At 62.3% G+C, this 14,542-nt stretch overlaps 7 protein-coding genes across 7 annotated transcripts; 2 read left to right on the plus strand and 5 right to left on the minus strand.

Moving 5' to 3' along the window:
- Positions 1-109: 109 nt before the first annotated feature.
- MRPS28 (37S ribosomal protein S28, mitochondrial) lies at positions 110-1,273 on the minus strand. The gene is made up of 3 exons (XM_062772084.1): positions 1,218-1,273; positions 361-1,165; positions 110-178 (listed from the first exon to the last, which is right to left on the minus strand). Exons 1-2 carry the CDS (start codon positions 1,261-1,263, stop codon positions 378-380), a joined length of 834 nt encoding a protein of 277 aa, XP_062628068.1. The 5' UTR covers positions 1,264-1,273; the 3' UTR covers positions 110-178; positions 361-377.
- A 181-nt stretch (positions 1,274-1,454) lies between these two features.
- On the minus strand, positions 1,455-2,797 carry hrf1 (Protein transport protein yif1). Its single transcript, XM_062772085.1, has 4 exons — positions 2,313-2,797; positions 1,853-2,274; positions 1,712-1,808; positions 1,455-1,664 (listed from the first exon to the last, which is right to left on the minus strand). The coding sequence occupies exons 1-4, from the start codon at positions 2,757-2,759 to the stop codon at positions 1,512-1,514; spliced, it is 1,119 nt and encodes a 372-aa protein (XP_062628069.1). The 5' UTR covers positions 2,760-2,797; the 3' UTR covers positions 1,455-1,511.
- Positions 2,798-3,047: 250 nt separating this feature from the next.
- NOP13 (Nucleolar protein 13) lies at positions 3,048-4,724 on the plus strand. Its single transcript, XM_062772086.1, has 3 exons — positions 3,048-3,635; positions 3,682-4,167; positions 4,206-4,724. Exons 1-3 carry the CDS (start codon positions 3,058-3,060, stop codon positions 4,684-4,686), a joined length of 1,545 nt encoding a protein of 514 aa, XP_062628070.1. The 5' UTR covers positions 3,048-3,057; the 3' UTR covers positions 4,687-4,724.
- Positions 4,725-5,655: 931 nt separating this feature from the next.
- On the plus strand, positions 5,656-6,841 carry mcfW (Mitochondrial substrate carrier family protein W; the record flags this gene model as incomplete). The annotated part of the gene is made up of 5 exons (XM_062772087.1): positions 5,656-5,932; positions 5,993-6,102; positions 6,161-6,338; positions 6,384-6,496; positions 6,560-6,841. The coding sequence occupies 5 exons, from the start codon at positions 5,656-5,658 to the stop codon at positions 6,839-6,841; spliced, it is 960 nt and encodes a 319-aa protein (XP_062628071.1).
- A 126-nt stretch (positions 6,842-6,967) lies between these two features.
- Positions 6,968-8,937, minus strand: DAK (Dihydroxyacetone kinase; the record flags this gene model as incomplete). The annotated part of the gene is made up of 3 exons (XM_062772088.1): positions 6,968-8,289; positions 8,348-8,503; positions 8,619-8,937. The coding sequence occupies 3 exons, from the start codon at positions 8,935-8,937 to the stop codon at positions 6,968-6,970; spliced, it is 1,797 nt and encodes a 598-aa protein (XP_062628072.1).
- Positions 8,938-9,300: 363 nt separating this feature from the next.
- On the minus strand, positions 9,301-12,243 carry nit-4_3 (Nitrogen assimilation transcription factor nit-4). The gene is made up of 4 exons (XM_062772089.1): positions 11,994-12,243; positions 9,893-11,958; positions 9,654-9,854; positions 9,301-9,581 (listed from the first exon to the last, which is right to left on the minus strand). Exons 1-4 carry the CDS (start codon positions 12,119-12,121, stop codon positions 9,406-9,408), a joined length of 2,571 nt encoding a protein of 856 aa, XP_062628073.1. The 5' UTR covers positions 12,122-12,243; the 3' UTR covers positions 9,301-9,405.
- Positions 12,244-12,564: 321 nt separating this feature from the next.
- On the minus strand, positions 12,565-14,354 carry pnk1 (Bifunctional polynucleotide phosphatase/kinase). Its single transcript, XM_062772090.1, has 9 exons — positions 14,217-14,354; positions 13,808-14,172; positions 13,614-13,731; positions 13,461-13,570; positions 13,319-13,403; positions 13,180-13,252; positions 13,006-13,142; positions 12,888-12,960; positions 12,565-12,851 (listed from the first exon to the last, which is right to left on the minus strand). Exons 1-9 carry the CDS (start codon positions 14,266-14,268, stop codon positions 12,614-12,616), a joined length of 1,251 nt encoding a protein of 416 aa, XP_062628074.1. The 5' UTR covers positions 14,269-14,354; the 3' UTR covers positions 12,565-12,613.
- Between the last annotated feature and the right edge of the window lie 188 nt (positions 14,355-14,542).

Here is a 14,542-nt window from a genome sequence, read left to right on the forward strand (position 1 = left end):
GACGACAATGCTGATGGCCACGGGCTGAGGACACTGGCTCAGTGAGTGCAGTTTCGCCCCAAGATTGTCCAATCTCCTTGCGCCGCCACGCCACGCCACACCCGCCGAGAGGAATGAACAAATGCAACATATGCAACTATACAGCACGGTACATGGTATTGATCGTATCGTACTGACCCTGCGTTTTGTCAGCGCAGCTCGCGAGTAATCACGGAGCAGGAGAAGAAGAAGAAGATCGTCAGACGTAAAAAGATAACAGCTTTGCCGCAAGCGGCTCAGGCTCATTAAATCAGGTTTGGTAAAAAAAACATCACTCGGCAAGGGAAAGGGAGGGGGGGCACAACTCGCACTCGCACTCACCATCACTTCTTCGTCTTCTACATGCCCATCTTGATCTCGCCCTCGACCGCGCGCCGTGTGAGGCCGAGGTCCTTGAGCAGCTCGTCGTACGCAACCTCGTCCTGGCGCTTGAAGTACTTGAGGACGCGGGCGCGCTTGTGGACGAGCAGGCGGAGGTTGCGGCGGTTGGCCGTGTCGCGCGAGTTGAGGCCCGTGTGGAGGTGCTCGTAGAGGTTACGGATCTTGTAGGTGAGGAGCGCTGCCTGGACCTCTGACGAGCCGGTGTCGAGGCCGCCCGACTCGGTTTTCCGTCCAAACTCCTCGGCGATGCGCTGGCGGTTGACGACGTGGATGCCCTCCTTGTCCGAGTTGCGCAGGTCGAGGATGCGGCGCATCGTCTCGGTCTGCTGCTCCTGGTCGGCCGCGACGGCTGCGCTGGCGGCGGGCCTTTCGGGGTCGAACGCGAGCGCGGTAGTGGCAGCCGGCACGGCGCCGAAGAGCAGCTCCTTGTCGGCGGCGCTCAGGCCGGGCAGGTAGTGCGCCGGCTCCTCGCCCGCAGCGTAGTTTGGCAGCGGGGCATACCACACGCTCTCGGCCGTCAGCACGGTGCGCTGCAGCCGCGAGCCGTTGTACAGCGCCGACGGGTCGCCCGAGTGCGGCGAGCCGAGGGCGTGGTCCGACGCCTCGGCGGCCCACTGGGCATCGTGCGCGGCACGCTTGGCCAGCATCTTGGCCTTTTTGCGGCGCGCATTCTCCTTTGCGCTCGACGCCGAGGCGACGGCAGAGGCCGAGAACAGGCGCGAGGGGCCAGCGACGCTCGAGATGACTGCGGGTGTGTGAGTGGTTGTGCTAAAGGTACGAGCCCGCCAACTACTCACGCCCAGTGACGCGCGAGCGCACACCTGAAAGAGAAGAAAGAGACATGGCGAGAGGCTGGAGAGTGCATGTAAAGTCGACGAGGTCGACAATGAATGGCTGCTGGCTGGCTCGCCTCGCACCCAAACCAAAGCCACTCCTGACTTTTCCGCCCACTGCGTCCGACTCCGGCGATTTCGCACCACGTGGCGGAAGCGGCCTTTGTGGCGGCCCAGCCGCAACCATCCTTCGTTTGCAGCATGCATCTCGTCTCGTCCACACTCCGCCTATGCATATGACTTGTCCTCTACACTGCTCTACACCAGGCTCAAGAGCCCCATCCACAGCGCCTGTGCCATCGCGACGACGAACAGGAACTGGATACGGCGGCTGCGCTGCCCAGGAGACAGCGTCGCTGCTGTAGCAGACGTGCTCGGGTCGGGAAGAAGGACGTATTTGAGCGATCGTAGCTGGGCAGGGTTAGCAGAGGAGCAGATGATGCAGTCATTGTACGCACCAGGAAGAACGCGTTGGCGCAGAACGTGTAGAAGAACGTTGCCCCAGTGAAGGCCCATCCGACGTTGAGGAACGACACGAGGATGGTAGCAATGATGCTGCGGCCGTTAGCATGGGTCTTCATGAAAGATGAGCTACCCACCCAACAAACTTGTATCCCCCGTAGCCGAGGAGCTCGACGCCGCTGGCGCCGCCACCGCGAACATCCAGCAGGTAGCAGCCGAGCTTGATGACGACAAACTCGGTGACTACCACACCAATGGCCTTGGAGAGCGACAGGCCAAGGACTTCCGGGTCGAAGCGCGACTGCAGGCCCGAGGCAAGCGTCGCAAGCAGCGTGTAGGTCACCAGCGCCATGGTCGGGATGTAGAGATCAGGCGCGTTGATGTCATCTCTTGGCGGAGCCCACGCGTCGACGCTGCCACCTTCCGCCGCCCGGCGGATCTGGCGGCCCCACGGCCTATGCCTCCAGGGGAAAAGCACCAGGCGGAGCTTGCGAAGCACATACGAGTTGGTGACCGAGAAGCATGTCTTGACGAGCGGCAAGGGGATGTACCGGTGAAGCTGATCGTCAGCCCAGGCTTTAGCTGTATCAGACTCACGTTCTTCTCGACGTAGTCGTGACCAGCCTGCACAGCGCTGCCGGCAAACTGCATGCCCATCTGGGCCGTCGCGTCGTTCATGCCTGGCCACCCGCCACCAAAGTTGTTGTTGTTGTTGTAGCCCATGGCAGCGTTAGGGCCGGCTGCGCCGAAGCCACGCGCGTGCGCCGAGCTCCCAGCTCTGGGGTTGTACGCCGAAGTCGAGGCGGCACCGTGGTGCTGCTGCTGGTGCTGTTGTTGCTGCTGGTTCACATCGACGGGCGGCGACGAGTATCGCTGGTAGCCGCCGTCATCCTGGCTGAGTCGTCCCGTGATCGAGTAAGGGGAGGACGCCGAGCTGCGTCCTGGTGTGTGAGGTGGCTCTGGGGGCGGGTATGCCGGGTGTGTTGGCTTTGGGTGTTGCAATGGTGGGGGCGAGCGCGATGACATGAAGGGCGGTTGAGCCATTGCTTTTGGTGAGAGTGGCCGAGATGAGGATGCTAGCGTGGAGTGGGGTGTGATGTGGTGGATGCGTCCAAGGTCCCAAGGCGTTCGCGCTGGCAGGCAACGACGACTCGTCGTGCATGACGCGTGGCCCAGCTACCGTGCTGTCTGCCTGCCACGGAGCCTGATTAACAACAATGAATTATTATTTTATCAAACATTACTCAATATTAATCCCAAAATGTTGATCTCTCACGCGCTCCGGGCCTAGACGTCACTGAAGGATCAATCTTCATCGCAACTTACGCTCACAGCAAGTACAATGGCCGACGAGAGCACAAAGTCGCGCAAGTCGGGCAGGACAGCAGAGCAGGAGGCGGCCCGTGCAGCCCGCAAGGCTGCCAAGAAGGCCGCCGCCGCCGAGGCAGCAGCTGAACCAGCCACCGAGGCTTCCCCCGAGGCCTCCGCCGAGCCCGCCGCCGAGGCCAGCTCGAAGAAGCGCCGCGCTGAGGACGAGGGCGACAACCCCGACCTGCTCGAGATTGATCTTGCTGCCGAGGCACCAATGTCCAAGGCCGAGATCCGTGCCGCCCGCAAGCGTGCCAAGCGTGGCGACGCCCCTCTGGAGCGCTCGAGCAAGCCGGTCGGCGAGAACGACAAGGACGCCGGCGACGAGACCAAGCGACACACGGGCGAGAAGGCGGTCAAGGAGAAGGCTCCCAAGGCCACCAAGGGCGAGTGGTCGGTCTGGGTCGGCAACATTGCGTTCAGGACCACCCCGGACAGCCTCAAGGAGTTCATCGAGAAGGGTATCGTTGAGCTTGGCGGCGAGGCGGACAGCGTTACACGCGTCAACCTGCCCAAGAAGCCTGGAAACGGCAGCTTTGCGGCCAACAAGGGGTGAGTAGCAGGGTGTGACCTAAAAGGATAGTGCTGACATGCTCAGCTTCGCCTACGTCGACCTCAAGACCGAGGCGCTGCAGTCGCTTGCCATCGGCCTGAGCGAACGGCCATTTGACGGACGTCGCCTGCTGATCAAGGCTGGAAACGACCACAAGGCCAACCCCGAGGCGCGTACACCCAAGCCGTCGACGTCCGCCCCTGGAAACGACCGCATCCTCGCCCAGGCAACCCAGAAGCACCCCGAGAGTGCCACTCTGTTCATTGGCAACCTGCCATTCGACGTGACGGAGGACGAGCTCCGTGACTTGGTGGAGGGAAACGCCGAGGTTGTCGAGGAGGACGAGGAGGAAGAGGTCAAGGAGGAGGAGAAGGAGGAGGGAGGGGAGGGGGAGCAGGAGGAGGAGGGAGAGGACGAGGATGGCGAGGCCAAGCCCAAGGCCCCTGCTGCCATGTCCAGCCGCTCGGGCATCAAGTCTGGTCTTATCAAGACGCGTCTCGCCCAGTTCGAGGATACTGGCCGCTGCAAGGGGTGAGTGGCTGATCTCGGGCCTTATCTAACGCCACCAGGTTCGCCTTCTGGGACTTCAAATCGGCACTGCACGCCAAGCGCGCTGTGCTCAACCGCAAGAACCACTATCTCCGTGGCAACCGGTTAAACCTGCAGTTTGCAAGTGAGGAGGCACAAAAGCGGTCCGGCGGACGCCGTGGAGACGGTGGCGGCGGACGAGGCCGTAGTGGTGGCCGCGGTGGCGGACGTGGCGGACGGCCACAGCGTGAGCCGCGATACTTTGAGCAGGAGGGCGGCGACGAGAGTCACCGTGCAAGCGGCAACGACTTTGAGTCGGAGCGTGGTGCTCAGTCGCGCATCGCCGCGTCGTTCGCTGCTGGTGGTGACGATGCCGCGACATCGGAGTCTCGTGGCGGAGACAAGCGCGGCAAGAAGTGGGAGTCGAAGGGCCGCCAGGCTCCTGGTGCTGCGCTTGCCATGGCCAAGCGTGAAAAGGTTGGCATTGTAGCTTCTGAGGGATCCAAGGTTACGTTTGACTAGTGTGTTGTGCTTGATACTATGCATAGAGACCATTCGCATTGCGGCGACTTGGACAAGGCAGGGCAAGCCGCCTCGGGCCATAACTTTGTAGTTGAGGATTGAAATCTGGTTCCGCCCGAGTGTCGCTGCCTCGGCTGGATCGTTGACGCGAGTTCGTCACCACCGCCCGACCGAGGGGAAGGTGCAGGTGCAGCCAGTCTAAGCCGGAGTGTCACTCGCTCGTCTCGACGATCGCCCTATCATTCCCTCTTTCAATGTTTTAATACTTTCACCGCTCTCATCCTCCCCTTCACTTGTTCTCTTGTTGTCTCTGCCCCTCACAGCGCAAGTCGGACGCACACTCGCTCGCTCGACAGTCTTGGGGTTAAATCCACGCTGCCGCCCGCTGTCGCTTATTCCCCTGTCTATTCCTTATCCTCTCGATTCGATCCACTAGTCGTGGTCTTGTGCCCCCGGCGACCACAATACCCAGGCAACTTGGTCATCCTCGAGCCAATAATCCCACAACCACACTCCAGAGCGACTTGGTCACTCGTGACTCGCACTGCAACGACTCCTGCTACCGCCGCGCCGCTGTGAGCGACGCGAGCGCGTCCAAACTCTCTCTCTGTACGTTGGCCGGCTCGATAAGCACCGTCCTAACACTTATCAGACACCACGCCAAGGCTCTAGCCCCGCTTGGCGATGGTATCTCCCCTCTCGCATGATGGCAGCGCCGAAGCGACGACCTCGCGAGGAGCGGCGGTCGCGCCGTCGCCATTGGAGCCAAGGTCTTCGTCATCATTGGCCCTGAACTCGACTCACGACTCGGCACCATCCGACCCGCCATTGTTTGCGGTTAATAACCCGGGTCCCAGCTCGAGCTCGGGAGCAGGTGGCGGATACGGTAGTGGCGGCGATAGGCACTACCGCGCCGCCGACGGCAGCCCACGGCGCGGCCGATTCCACGTTCCCGACGGCCTCCACTCGATGATTGCCGGCGCCGGAGCAGGCCTCGTCTCGTCTATCGCGACCTGCCCGCTCGATGTGGTCAAGACGACACTCCAGGCGCAGAGCATCCGCAAGGACCAAAAGGGCTACGAAGGGGTCACCAAGACGTGTATGCGAATTTACCGCCTCAGCGGTTTGCGCGGCTTCTACCGCGGCCTGGGACCAACCATTGCTGGCTACCTGCCAACATGGGGCATCTACTTTACTGTCTACGACTTTATCAAGGACCGTATGGCGAGGGGCCTTGCCGCGAGTGGTGAGTGGTAACTGCTATGGGGACATTGGAGGAAGTCTGGCACGTGGCTGACCCTCTCAGGACGCCCAGACAAGTACCCCTCTCTCATTCATGTGACCGCGGCCATGACTGCCGGCGCGACTGGCACAATCTTGACCAACCCGCTGTGGGTAGTTAAGACGAGATTTATGGTGGGTTGGACGAGACGAGGCGAGTGTGCTGTCGAGCCGGACTAACTCGCACCCCCAGGCGCAAGCCGTCCTGCCACCAGACGCCGCACGATACCGCACAACGTGGGATGCGATCAAGACGATCTACCGCACCGAGGGGTTGGGGGCGTTCTACAAGGGCTTGTTACCCAGTCTGTTTGGTGTTACGCACGTCGCGGTGCAGTTTGGCCTGTATGAGAAGACCAAGGCGGCGATGAGTAAGTGGGAGGAGGAGGAGGGTGAGGGAGGTGCTGACATTGCAGCTAATGACGGCCAACCGCTCACTCCGACGTCGATTCTCGTGGCGTCCGCCTTTTCCAAGATGATCGCATCACTGGCAACATACCCGCACGAGGTGCTGCGTACGCGCATGCAAGTGAGCAAGGCGGTGCGACCACCACCCCCGCCACCACCATATGTTGGACATCCAGCGCGACAGCCACCCGGCCCGGCGACACTATACTCTCCGCTGGTTACGGGCTCGACGCCACCCGTCGTTCACTCGATGGGCGACGCGACGGATGGGCAGCACAGCGTGCTGCGCAACAGGGCACGCTGGAGTCCGAAGAAGGGCGGAATTGTGGACACGTTCCGCAAGATTTATCGACAGGACGGGTGGCAGGGCTTCTACCGCGGACTGAGCATCAACCTCGTCCGCACTGTACCAAGCAGCGCTGTGACCATGCTTACATACGAGCTGATCATGCGTAATCTATCATGAATCCGGGCATGTTTAGAGTACAATGGGTGCGGCGCGAGCGGCGAAGCGGGCCGCGTGGGCGACTATGGGAATGGGGGGAGGGAGGGGAGCTGAACTGCTAATGTGTGAAGATGCTAACGACGCTCGCTACTTGTGAAACGCCTTGGCAATGCCCTCGACGACAGCGACAAAGGCCATGGCTCCGGGGTCGGGAGGCATGACCGTGTCTGTCCGGTCGCCGACGTAGGCCGCGCGGCCAAGCTTGGCGGTGAGGGTAGCGGTTGCCTCGCCGCCCTTGCGCGACGCCGCGGCGGCCTTGTCGAGATCCGCCGTCTCGGCGAGCACGTGCGCGAACGGAATGAGCGCGTCCATGACGGTACGGTGGCCCTCGCGCGCGGCGGTGCGCTGGCCGAGCGTGTCGAGCGCCGCGAGGGCGACACGGCCGAACAGCGCAGGGTTGAGCTCTGGCTGGGGCGATTCCGCCGCCTCGTCCATCAGCGCGGTCGTGAGGCCGGCCAAAAAGATGGAGAAGATGGCGCCGAGCGTGCCGCCGCACGCCTCGTCGATAATCTCTGTGAGCTCGCGGAAGAGCGCGACGAGCTCGCCGCTCCGCCCGAGCCCGTTCTTGACCGCCTCGAGCACGGCCTTGCCGCCGTTCTCGCACGTCTCGCCGCAGTCGCCGTCACCGACAATAGTGTCCCACCGCGTGAGATCGGGCTCGAGGGCGACGACGTCCGCTGCCGCGGTGGTGAGCGCGCGCTGGATCGCGGCCGCGTTGCCCGTCAGCTCGGGGCCGGTAGGCACCGCCGCCTTCTCCTCCGCCGCGACCTCGGTGAACTTGTCCGTCCGGGTGCGGGCTGCGAGCCCCTTGGGCACGGGCCAGATATGCTCTGTTGCCGGCCACGCGGTGGCGGCGTGCGGCGCGTCGATGTAGCTGATCAGCTGGGGCACGGGCACGCCCGTGTCGGCCGCGACGTTGGTGAGGTTGAGCAGGGAGATGCTGATGCCGGGCATGTTCATGCTGCCCATGAAGACGCCGTTGAAGATGCGCAAGGGCACAATGCCGCGGGCTTCGAGCTGCACCAGCGCCTCGTCGACGACCGCGCCCATCTCGAGCGCGCTCATTCCGCCCTGGTTGTTGACGAAGAGCACGAGCTCGTCGCCGTCCGCAAAGCGCACAAAGCTGCGCTCCGGGTCGTCCTGGCGCAGGATGAGCTCGAGCATCTGGTGGATGAGGTCCTCTGGGGCGGGCTGCGGGAGGTTGTACACTCCCGTCTCGTTGTGCAAGCCGAGCCCGATCTCGATGCGGCCCGCGGGGATCTGGGCAAACTCGCCACTGCGGCCCGGGACGTGACAGTGGTCGAGGGCCATGCACACGCTGCCCATGTTGGCTGACAGGCTGCGGCCGAGCGCCACGAGCGGGTGGAACGGCATGGACGCTTCCGACGCCGCGCCCATGATCTTGCACACTGGGGGGTGGGGTGAGCTAGGCAACAAGCGAGGTAACGCAACGCAGCGCCCACGTACCCAAGATCACGCCCGCCAAGCACCGCCGCCCAACCATCTTGCCCCGGCTGTGCGGCACGCTCACGTCGTCGCCGACGACGACAATCTCGACGTTCTCAATGCCCTGCGACTGCGCCATGAGCTTGGCGAGGCCAAAGTGAAGGTTGTCGCCCGTGTCTGCGGGTGGTGTGAGCTTGTGTCCTGTTGTCGTGTGACGCGCGCCGCTGCCGCCGCCACTCCCTCCCCCTCCTCCCTCCTCCACCCCGCCACGCTCGCCGCTCGCGGCACTCACAGTTTGTAATAATCAGAATCACGCCCTCGTCACTCGGCACGGCCTTGATCCCGCCCATGACCTGCTTGGCCGACGGCGAGGCGAACACGTCGCCCGCCACGGCGGCGGTCAACAGGCCCGCGCCGACAAAGCCCACCGTGCCCGGCTCGTGCCCGCTCCCGCCGCCGCAGATGAGCGAGACCTTTGAGCGGTCGTGCTCGGCGCGGTAGACAACGCGGAGGGACGGGATGAGCGACAGGCTTGGGTGCGCCGCGACGAGGCCGCGCAGGCTGCGCGCGACGAGCGTCGTGTGGTCGTTGAAGATGTGTCGGTCGGACATGGTGGCGCGGGTGCTGTGGGGGCTGGCTGCCGAGTGACGACCACCCGACCTAGATAAAGCGGCTCACGCCCCCATGCATGCGCGCTGCCAAGCTGCCGCTGCTGCATGCTGCATGTTGCAACCCCGCACCGGGTGTCCACTGTCGGCTCGCACTCTACCGTCGTGCATGCACGCGCAGGCCAACAACAACACCGTATCGTCCGAAACGGACATAGGCCCGGCTGCACCACTTCGGCCCGGAATGGAATTAAGAGACGGTGCCGAGCTGGTGCCTCACTCGGCCCAGTGCCACTCTCCCCACCGCCTGACCTCGGCTTCTTGTCTCGTCCATTCCGGATGTCACCAGCTGCAGCCAAGTCCTGGGTACGGCGCACACGGCATCATAGCATACACACACTGGTACAATACAGTCGGGACTATACACTAACATCCGGCTCGTGGCACTCCCATCCCCTCACCCGTGGCTCGCTACTCCGCCACCGGCGACACCGGGTCGGTGCCTAAGCCGCCGACCTCGGTGCCCAAGACACCGCCCACACCCCCGCTCAGCGCCATCAGGCGCGCAAAGTCAAAGCTGTCTGCCGGAGTTTCGTTGTACACTCCGACCGAGTATCCGCTCAGCAGGTCGGATAGCCAGAGCGAGCCTGGGATGTATGTCAACATTGTGCCATTGTGGAATTTGCGCCGCGAGGCTCGCCTGGCTCGCCGCCACTCACCACTTCCGTCCACCACATCCACACCCTCTTCTCCTTTGATGCTCTGCCGTGCCGCAGAGTTCCGCATAGACGTCTCGGTGGCCGGCGCAATGTCGTGCGGGTGATTCGGGTCGCTCGTGAAGCGCCGAAGCATACCCTGGTCGGGGAGCGAAATGAAGGTCCGCTTGGACGCTGCTGCGTTGCGCAACGAGATACCAGAGCCTGGTGATGGTCAGCAATGCCCCAGCTCCCATACTCACGCTTCTGAAGTAGCGACCCGACGTAGCTCGCACCGGCCCAGTTGGTTTCGATGCTCAGGATCGCCTTGAGCAGCGTCGTAAAGTTCTGGCGTGTCATCGACACAAGGAACAGCTCGCTGGCATTCCCCTCCGCCTCGCTCGCCTGCGCGGCACGCATCTCGTGAATGAGCGCCATGGCGGCCACGTACAGCGGCTGCACGACCACCGGCGACGCAATGTACGATGTGTGGCTGACGAGGTCGGCGAACACCATGCACTCGCAGATCTGGCGACTGCTTGCAATGGCAAGACGCACGTTGCGTGGCATGCTGCGGCCAAGAGGCGTCTCCACACCAGAAGGTGACTTGAGCAGGTCGGGGTGGTACACGAGCGCGAGGACAGCGTTCGCCCAGAGATGGAGCGACAAGAACGTGCCGCCGTTGCCGCGCGAGTGCTGGTGCTTGAAGTTGTCGGCGCTCCATTTCATTGCGTCTGGAAGCGCGGCGTAGAAGCTGACCAGGCGGGCCTGCAGCTCAGCGAGTCTCTCGGCGAGCGGCTCGTCAGACGCCACAAGCGTGCGCGCATGGCCCCGCCGCCCGTTCAGCACGTTGCTTATCCGTCCACACAGCACCATTAGCCGCACGAGGTAGACGTACGGCACGGGCTGGACGGGCTCGTCGAGCGGCTTGTCGTCGCGTGCGCGATCGGGGAAGAAATCGGCGTTCTCGGGTAGCGGGATCTCGATCATGTCTTCTGGGATGCTTGCTGGGCGGCCTGTCGCGAAGGCCACGACGCGGTCCGTCACGAACAGGTTCCAGAACAGCAGGCGGATGCGAACGAGGTGGGCGGGAGACTCAAAGATCTCGCTGTTCTCGTGCATGCCCAAGTCGATGGCCATACGGATCGCCATGCCGCTGTACTGCCACAGCCCGGACTCGGAGCCCTGGCCGTAACATGCCCATGCGAGGAGCAGCAGGCCTGTCACGACGTCGTACGCTGGGAGGTGCAGCAAAGGCGCGACAAGCTCCTGGGCCTTGGCCACGAACGGCGCGGCGGCTGCCACGGGTTGGTCCGTCTTGGTGAAGCGCGCGCCCACAGCGAGGATACAGTTGGCGAGGAACGCGCTCTGTGTACCCGAGTCGTATCGCTGCGTCATGCGCTTGCGGCTCACACTTGGGAAGTGGCACGCAATGTTCTCTGTGAATTTGTCAAATATTGGGTCCCAGACGTGGCGGTGCGGCAGTCCGTTGGCATCCCACAGATCCGCCGGTGCGGGCGGAGGGCCCATAGACGTCTGCGGCGACGCTGGGTCTTCGGTCGCAGCCGTTGGCGTGTGCCCAGAGCCCTTCTTTTGCAGCTTGAGCGAGATGCGGTTGATGCCTGGGTGAATAGCCGTAGATCCAGAAAAGCGGTAGTACCACAGCTCGAGGTCATCGCCGGCGTTTGGGTCCCCTGAGACGTACGCCTGCTGGTTCTCGAGCGCCTGGAGCAGCCGGAGGTCGGTGCCCGGCGAGTTGTCGTCGAGGAAGCCGGCGAGCGTGGGATCCAGCTTTGTTGGCGCAACCTTGTTGTTGCTGCTCAGGCCCGACGATCCAGACTGTACAGCCGCGCTCAGCACGTTTGGTGCAGGCGCGCCGAGCACGTCGAAGGAGAAAACGTCCTGCGCAGGCACCTCTGGGAGAAAGTTTGCGGGCCACGTAAAGTTCGCAGCTGCCGAAGTGATAGCCCACGGGTCGATCGTGTCGCGCCCAATTCCTGGCGACGGTAGTGGGATAGACGGGACTGATGGGATTGTCGACGAGACGCCGGACGACGAGCCAGAGGCCGCCAGTGAAAGCCGTGATGGAGCGATGCCACCGAGGCCGCCGAGCGAGATGGCCGTCTGTGCTGCTTCCTCTTGCCGGCGCGCCTCCTCCATCTCGCGACGCGTGCGTTTTCTTCTCCGCCCCGCAGGCCACTCGCACTTCGCGCTCGTCTTGCTACACGCCGAACACACGGGCTTCTCGCCACTGCAACGGATCCGTTTGGCACGGCAGTAGAAGCACGCGAGCTGGACGCGTCCGATGCCCTCGTCTGCGTCGCGTTTCCTGTCGTCAGTGCGAGCCCGGGCACCGCGACCTACCTGTCCCCTGTGCCGTTCGACGTGTTTTCTTGTTTCGAGTCGCCGCGCGAGTCGCCTCGCCCCCCAGCGGACTCGTCTCCGCTCCCGGCAGAGGTGTCGGTCAAAGCCGAAGAATCGCGTTTGCTCATTGTAGAGTCACTGCTTGTGCAAGAGTTGTGGTAGTTGTCGTCGCCATCAAAGACAGCGCTGCTGGACCGGTTAACGTTCACACGACAATGTTGAGTAGGGAACAACACATCGAACGGGAGGCAGAGGCCGACATCTTGGAGCCGACTCCTGGAGGTGGGGAAGGCTGCGGGGCTGAGTAAAGTCGAAGGTGGAATAGAATCCGTCATTAGCCGTTAGTTACCAGGGTCCACAGGGACCGCAACAAAGTGGAGGCCGGGCTGGCCTGCGCTCAACTCTGGAATTCGGTATCCGCGAGCCGAACACGCCTGGGCATTTGTGCTTGGCGACTGCGGGTATGGTCAGCAGCTTCGTGTGGAGGCGTGTGGAGGCGTCAAGGGCGAGTGAGGGTCTACAGCGAGATGGGGATCTAGGTGAGTGTTCGCGCGGGGTGGCGGCGGCCGAGTTCTGGAAGACGTGGTATTCATGACGGCCTCCGCCGCACCCTCCTCTGCCTATTGCAGGTAACGGTCCCAGAGCTTGCGCTGCTCCTCGTCGCCCTCCCACACAAAGTTGACAGTGCGGATCTCTTCAAACCCTTCGTTTAGCTTTGGCAGCTCAAAGTCGGCAGTATAACTACCGAACGCCAGAGCCGGCAACAGCTCGCGCTTTGGCTCATCCGCTGGGGCGTGCAGTGCCCGGTATACGTTATTGTGCTTCGCCAGCTCTGGAGGGGTGGTGAAGTGGAACAGCCTGCCGTCAGCCGGGGCCACATGCCTGTACACTCACCTGATCGGCACGCCTTGTTCCTTTGCCAGCGCCACATACACCGCTCGGGTAGCCTTGTTCCGGTTCGTGTTATCTGCCATCAGCACAGGCGGGGCTGAGAGCGCTCGTCCTTACTCACCAACAACGACCGACTTCCCCTCCTCCAACTTCTTGCGTGCTGCTCTCACGCACGCGTCCCTGGTCCGTAGAGTGTCCTGGTTGATGTGCTCATAACTTGTAAAGTGGCGGCGGTAGAAGCTCGTCTTGCCGGAGGCGCTAAGGGTTGGTGACGAACCACAAGGGCAGCACTCACGGGATGCCAGTGAAGACTACTATCTCCATTTTATCCCTCGCAATAGGGGTATTAGATGGAACAACTGGCGGCACTTGCTTGGTCAGCATATGTCCAACACTTCCTCCAGTGGTGGACGACCGGATCGGTCATTACTGACAGTTGTCCTGTAGTGCGGGCGAGTTGGACGGCCGAAAGGAGTCTGGTGGATGAGGGTACGCTTTGGTCTCGCCAAGGAAGTGCTCCTGCAGAGGGGGTTAGATATGAATGTGGCTGAGGTGCGGAGACAAGCCGCCACTCACTTCCGGTGTGTAGAACTTGATTCCAGCATTAAGGGCCATGGTGAGGTCGGTATTGTTATGGTCCCTCTTCCGGCCCGCTGCGTCGCCAACGTAGACTACCTTGTCCATGTCTATCTTATCAGCATGGCCCTCGGCAATGGGGGTTCAACGCACCGATCTCCCATCCCCTGTCCTTGTACAGCTTGGCAACAAAGTCGAACATGCCAGTGTTGGGTTTGCGGTAGATGTCCTTCTCAAGAGCACCCAGCACCCGAAAGGGGAGGTCGCCGAGCTAGCACAGTGAATCAGCAACCTAATGCACAATCCAAAGCAATCCAGATTGCGCTTTGACCTCCCGCTCGACCTACCTTGGCTGAAATCAGCGGCAGCTTCGCGCGCCACTCGTTGCGAATCTTGGGCGCCTTGTGTCCCTGGTTGGAGAGGACGATGACATGTTTGCCACTCTTGATCTCGTCCTTGATGTGCTTTGGCACGATGGGATTCCACCACATCCAGTCATTGCGGTCCTTGGGAAACTTGGCTCCGCTGCTCGGCTTGATGAGAGTGCCGTCGAGATCGTATAGGACGAGCTCCACTGGGGCGGTCGGTGGCGTGTCCCCCAGCGGGTCGAGATAGTGGTAGTGAACTAGGGATGCAGAGGCATCCTTGTCGAATGTGCCGCGCGATGGGCCAGCGCCGCTGCCTCCCGCCGGCTGCGTGAAGAAGGAGTGGACTGGCGTGTCAGCTAGAGCCCACTGCTTGAATCAAGCTGCTCACCCTTCTTCGCTGGAGGAGCTGAGCCCGACGAGCTTCGTTTCACTTCCCTCATTAGCACAGAGATAGACTTGAATTGCGCGTTACCAACTTGTCAAGAGAGAGTGGGAAGAGCAAGAAACCGTTGTTGCTTTCGAAGTTACAGATGAGACATGCGCGTTGACTGGACTCGTCATGGGCACAAAGCTCGTCGATCGCGACGCCGAAGTGGAGGTTGTCTTCCAGCGGGATCAAATTTCCCACGTGGTCAGACATTGCCGACTCCTCAGAGATCTCGAGTCGGGAGGAGAGATGACAACGACGAGCTGCTGCTGATTGCGGTAAACGAC

The sequence above is a fragment of the Vanrija pseudolonga genome, chromosome 4 (assembly GCF_020906515.1).
Source record: "Vanrija pseudolonga chromosome 4, complete sequence".
In the NCBI taxonomy this organism is placed as follows: domain Eukaryota; kingdom Fungi; phylum Basidiomycota; class Tremellomycetes; order Trichosporonales; family Trichosporonaceae; genus Vanrija; species Vanrija pseudolonga.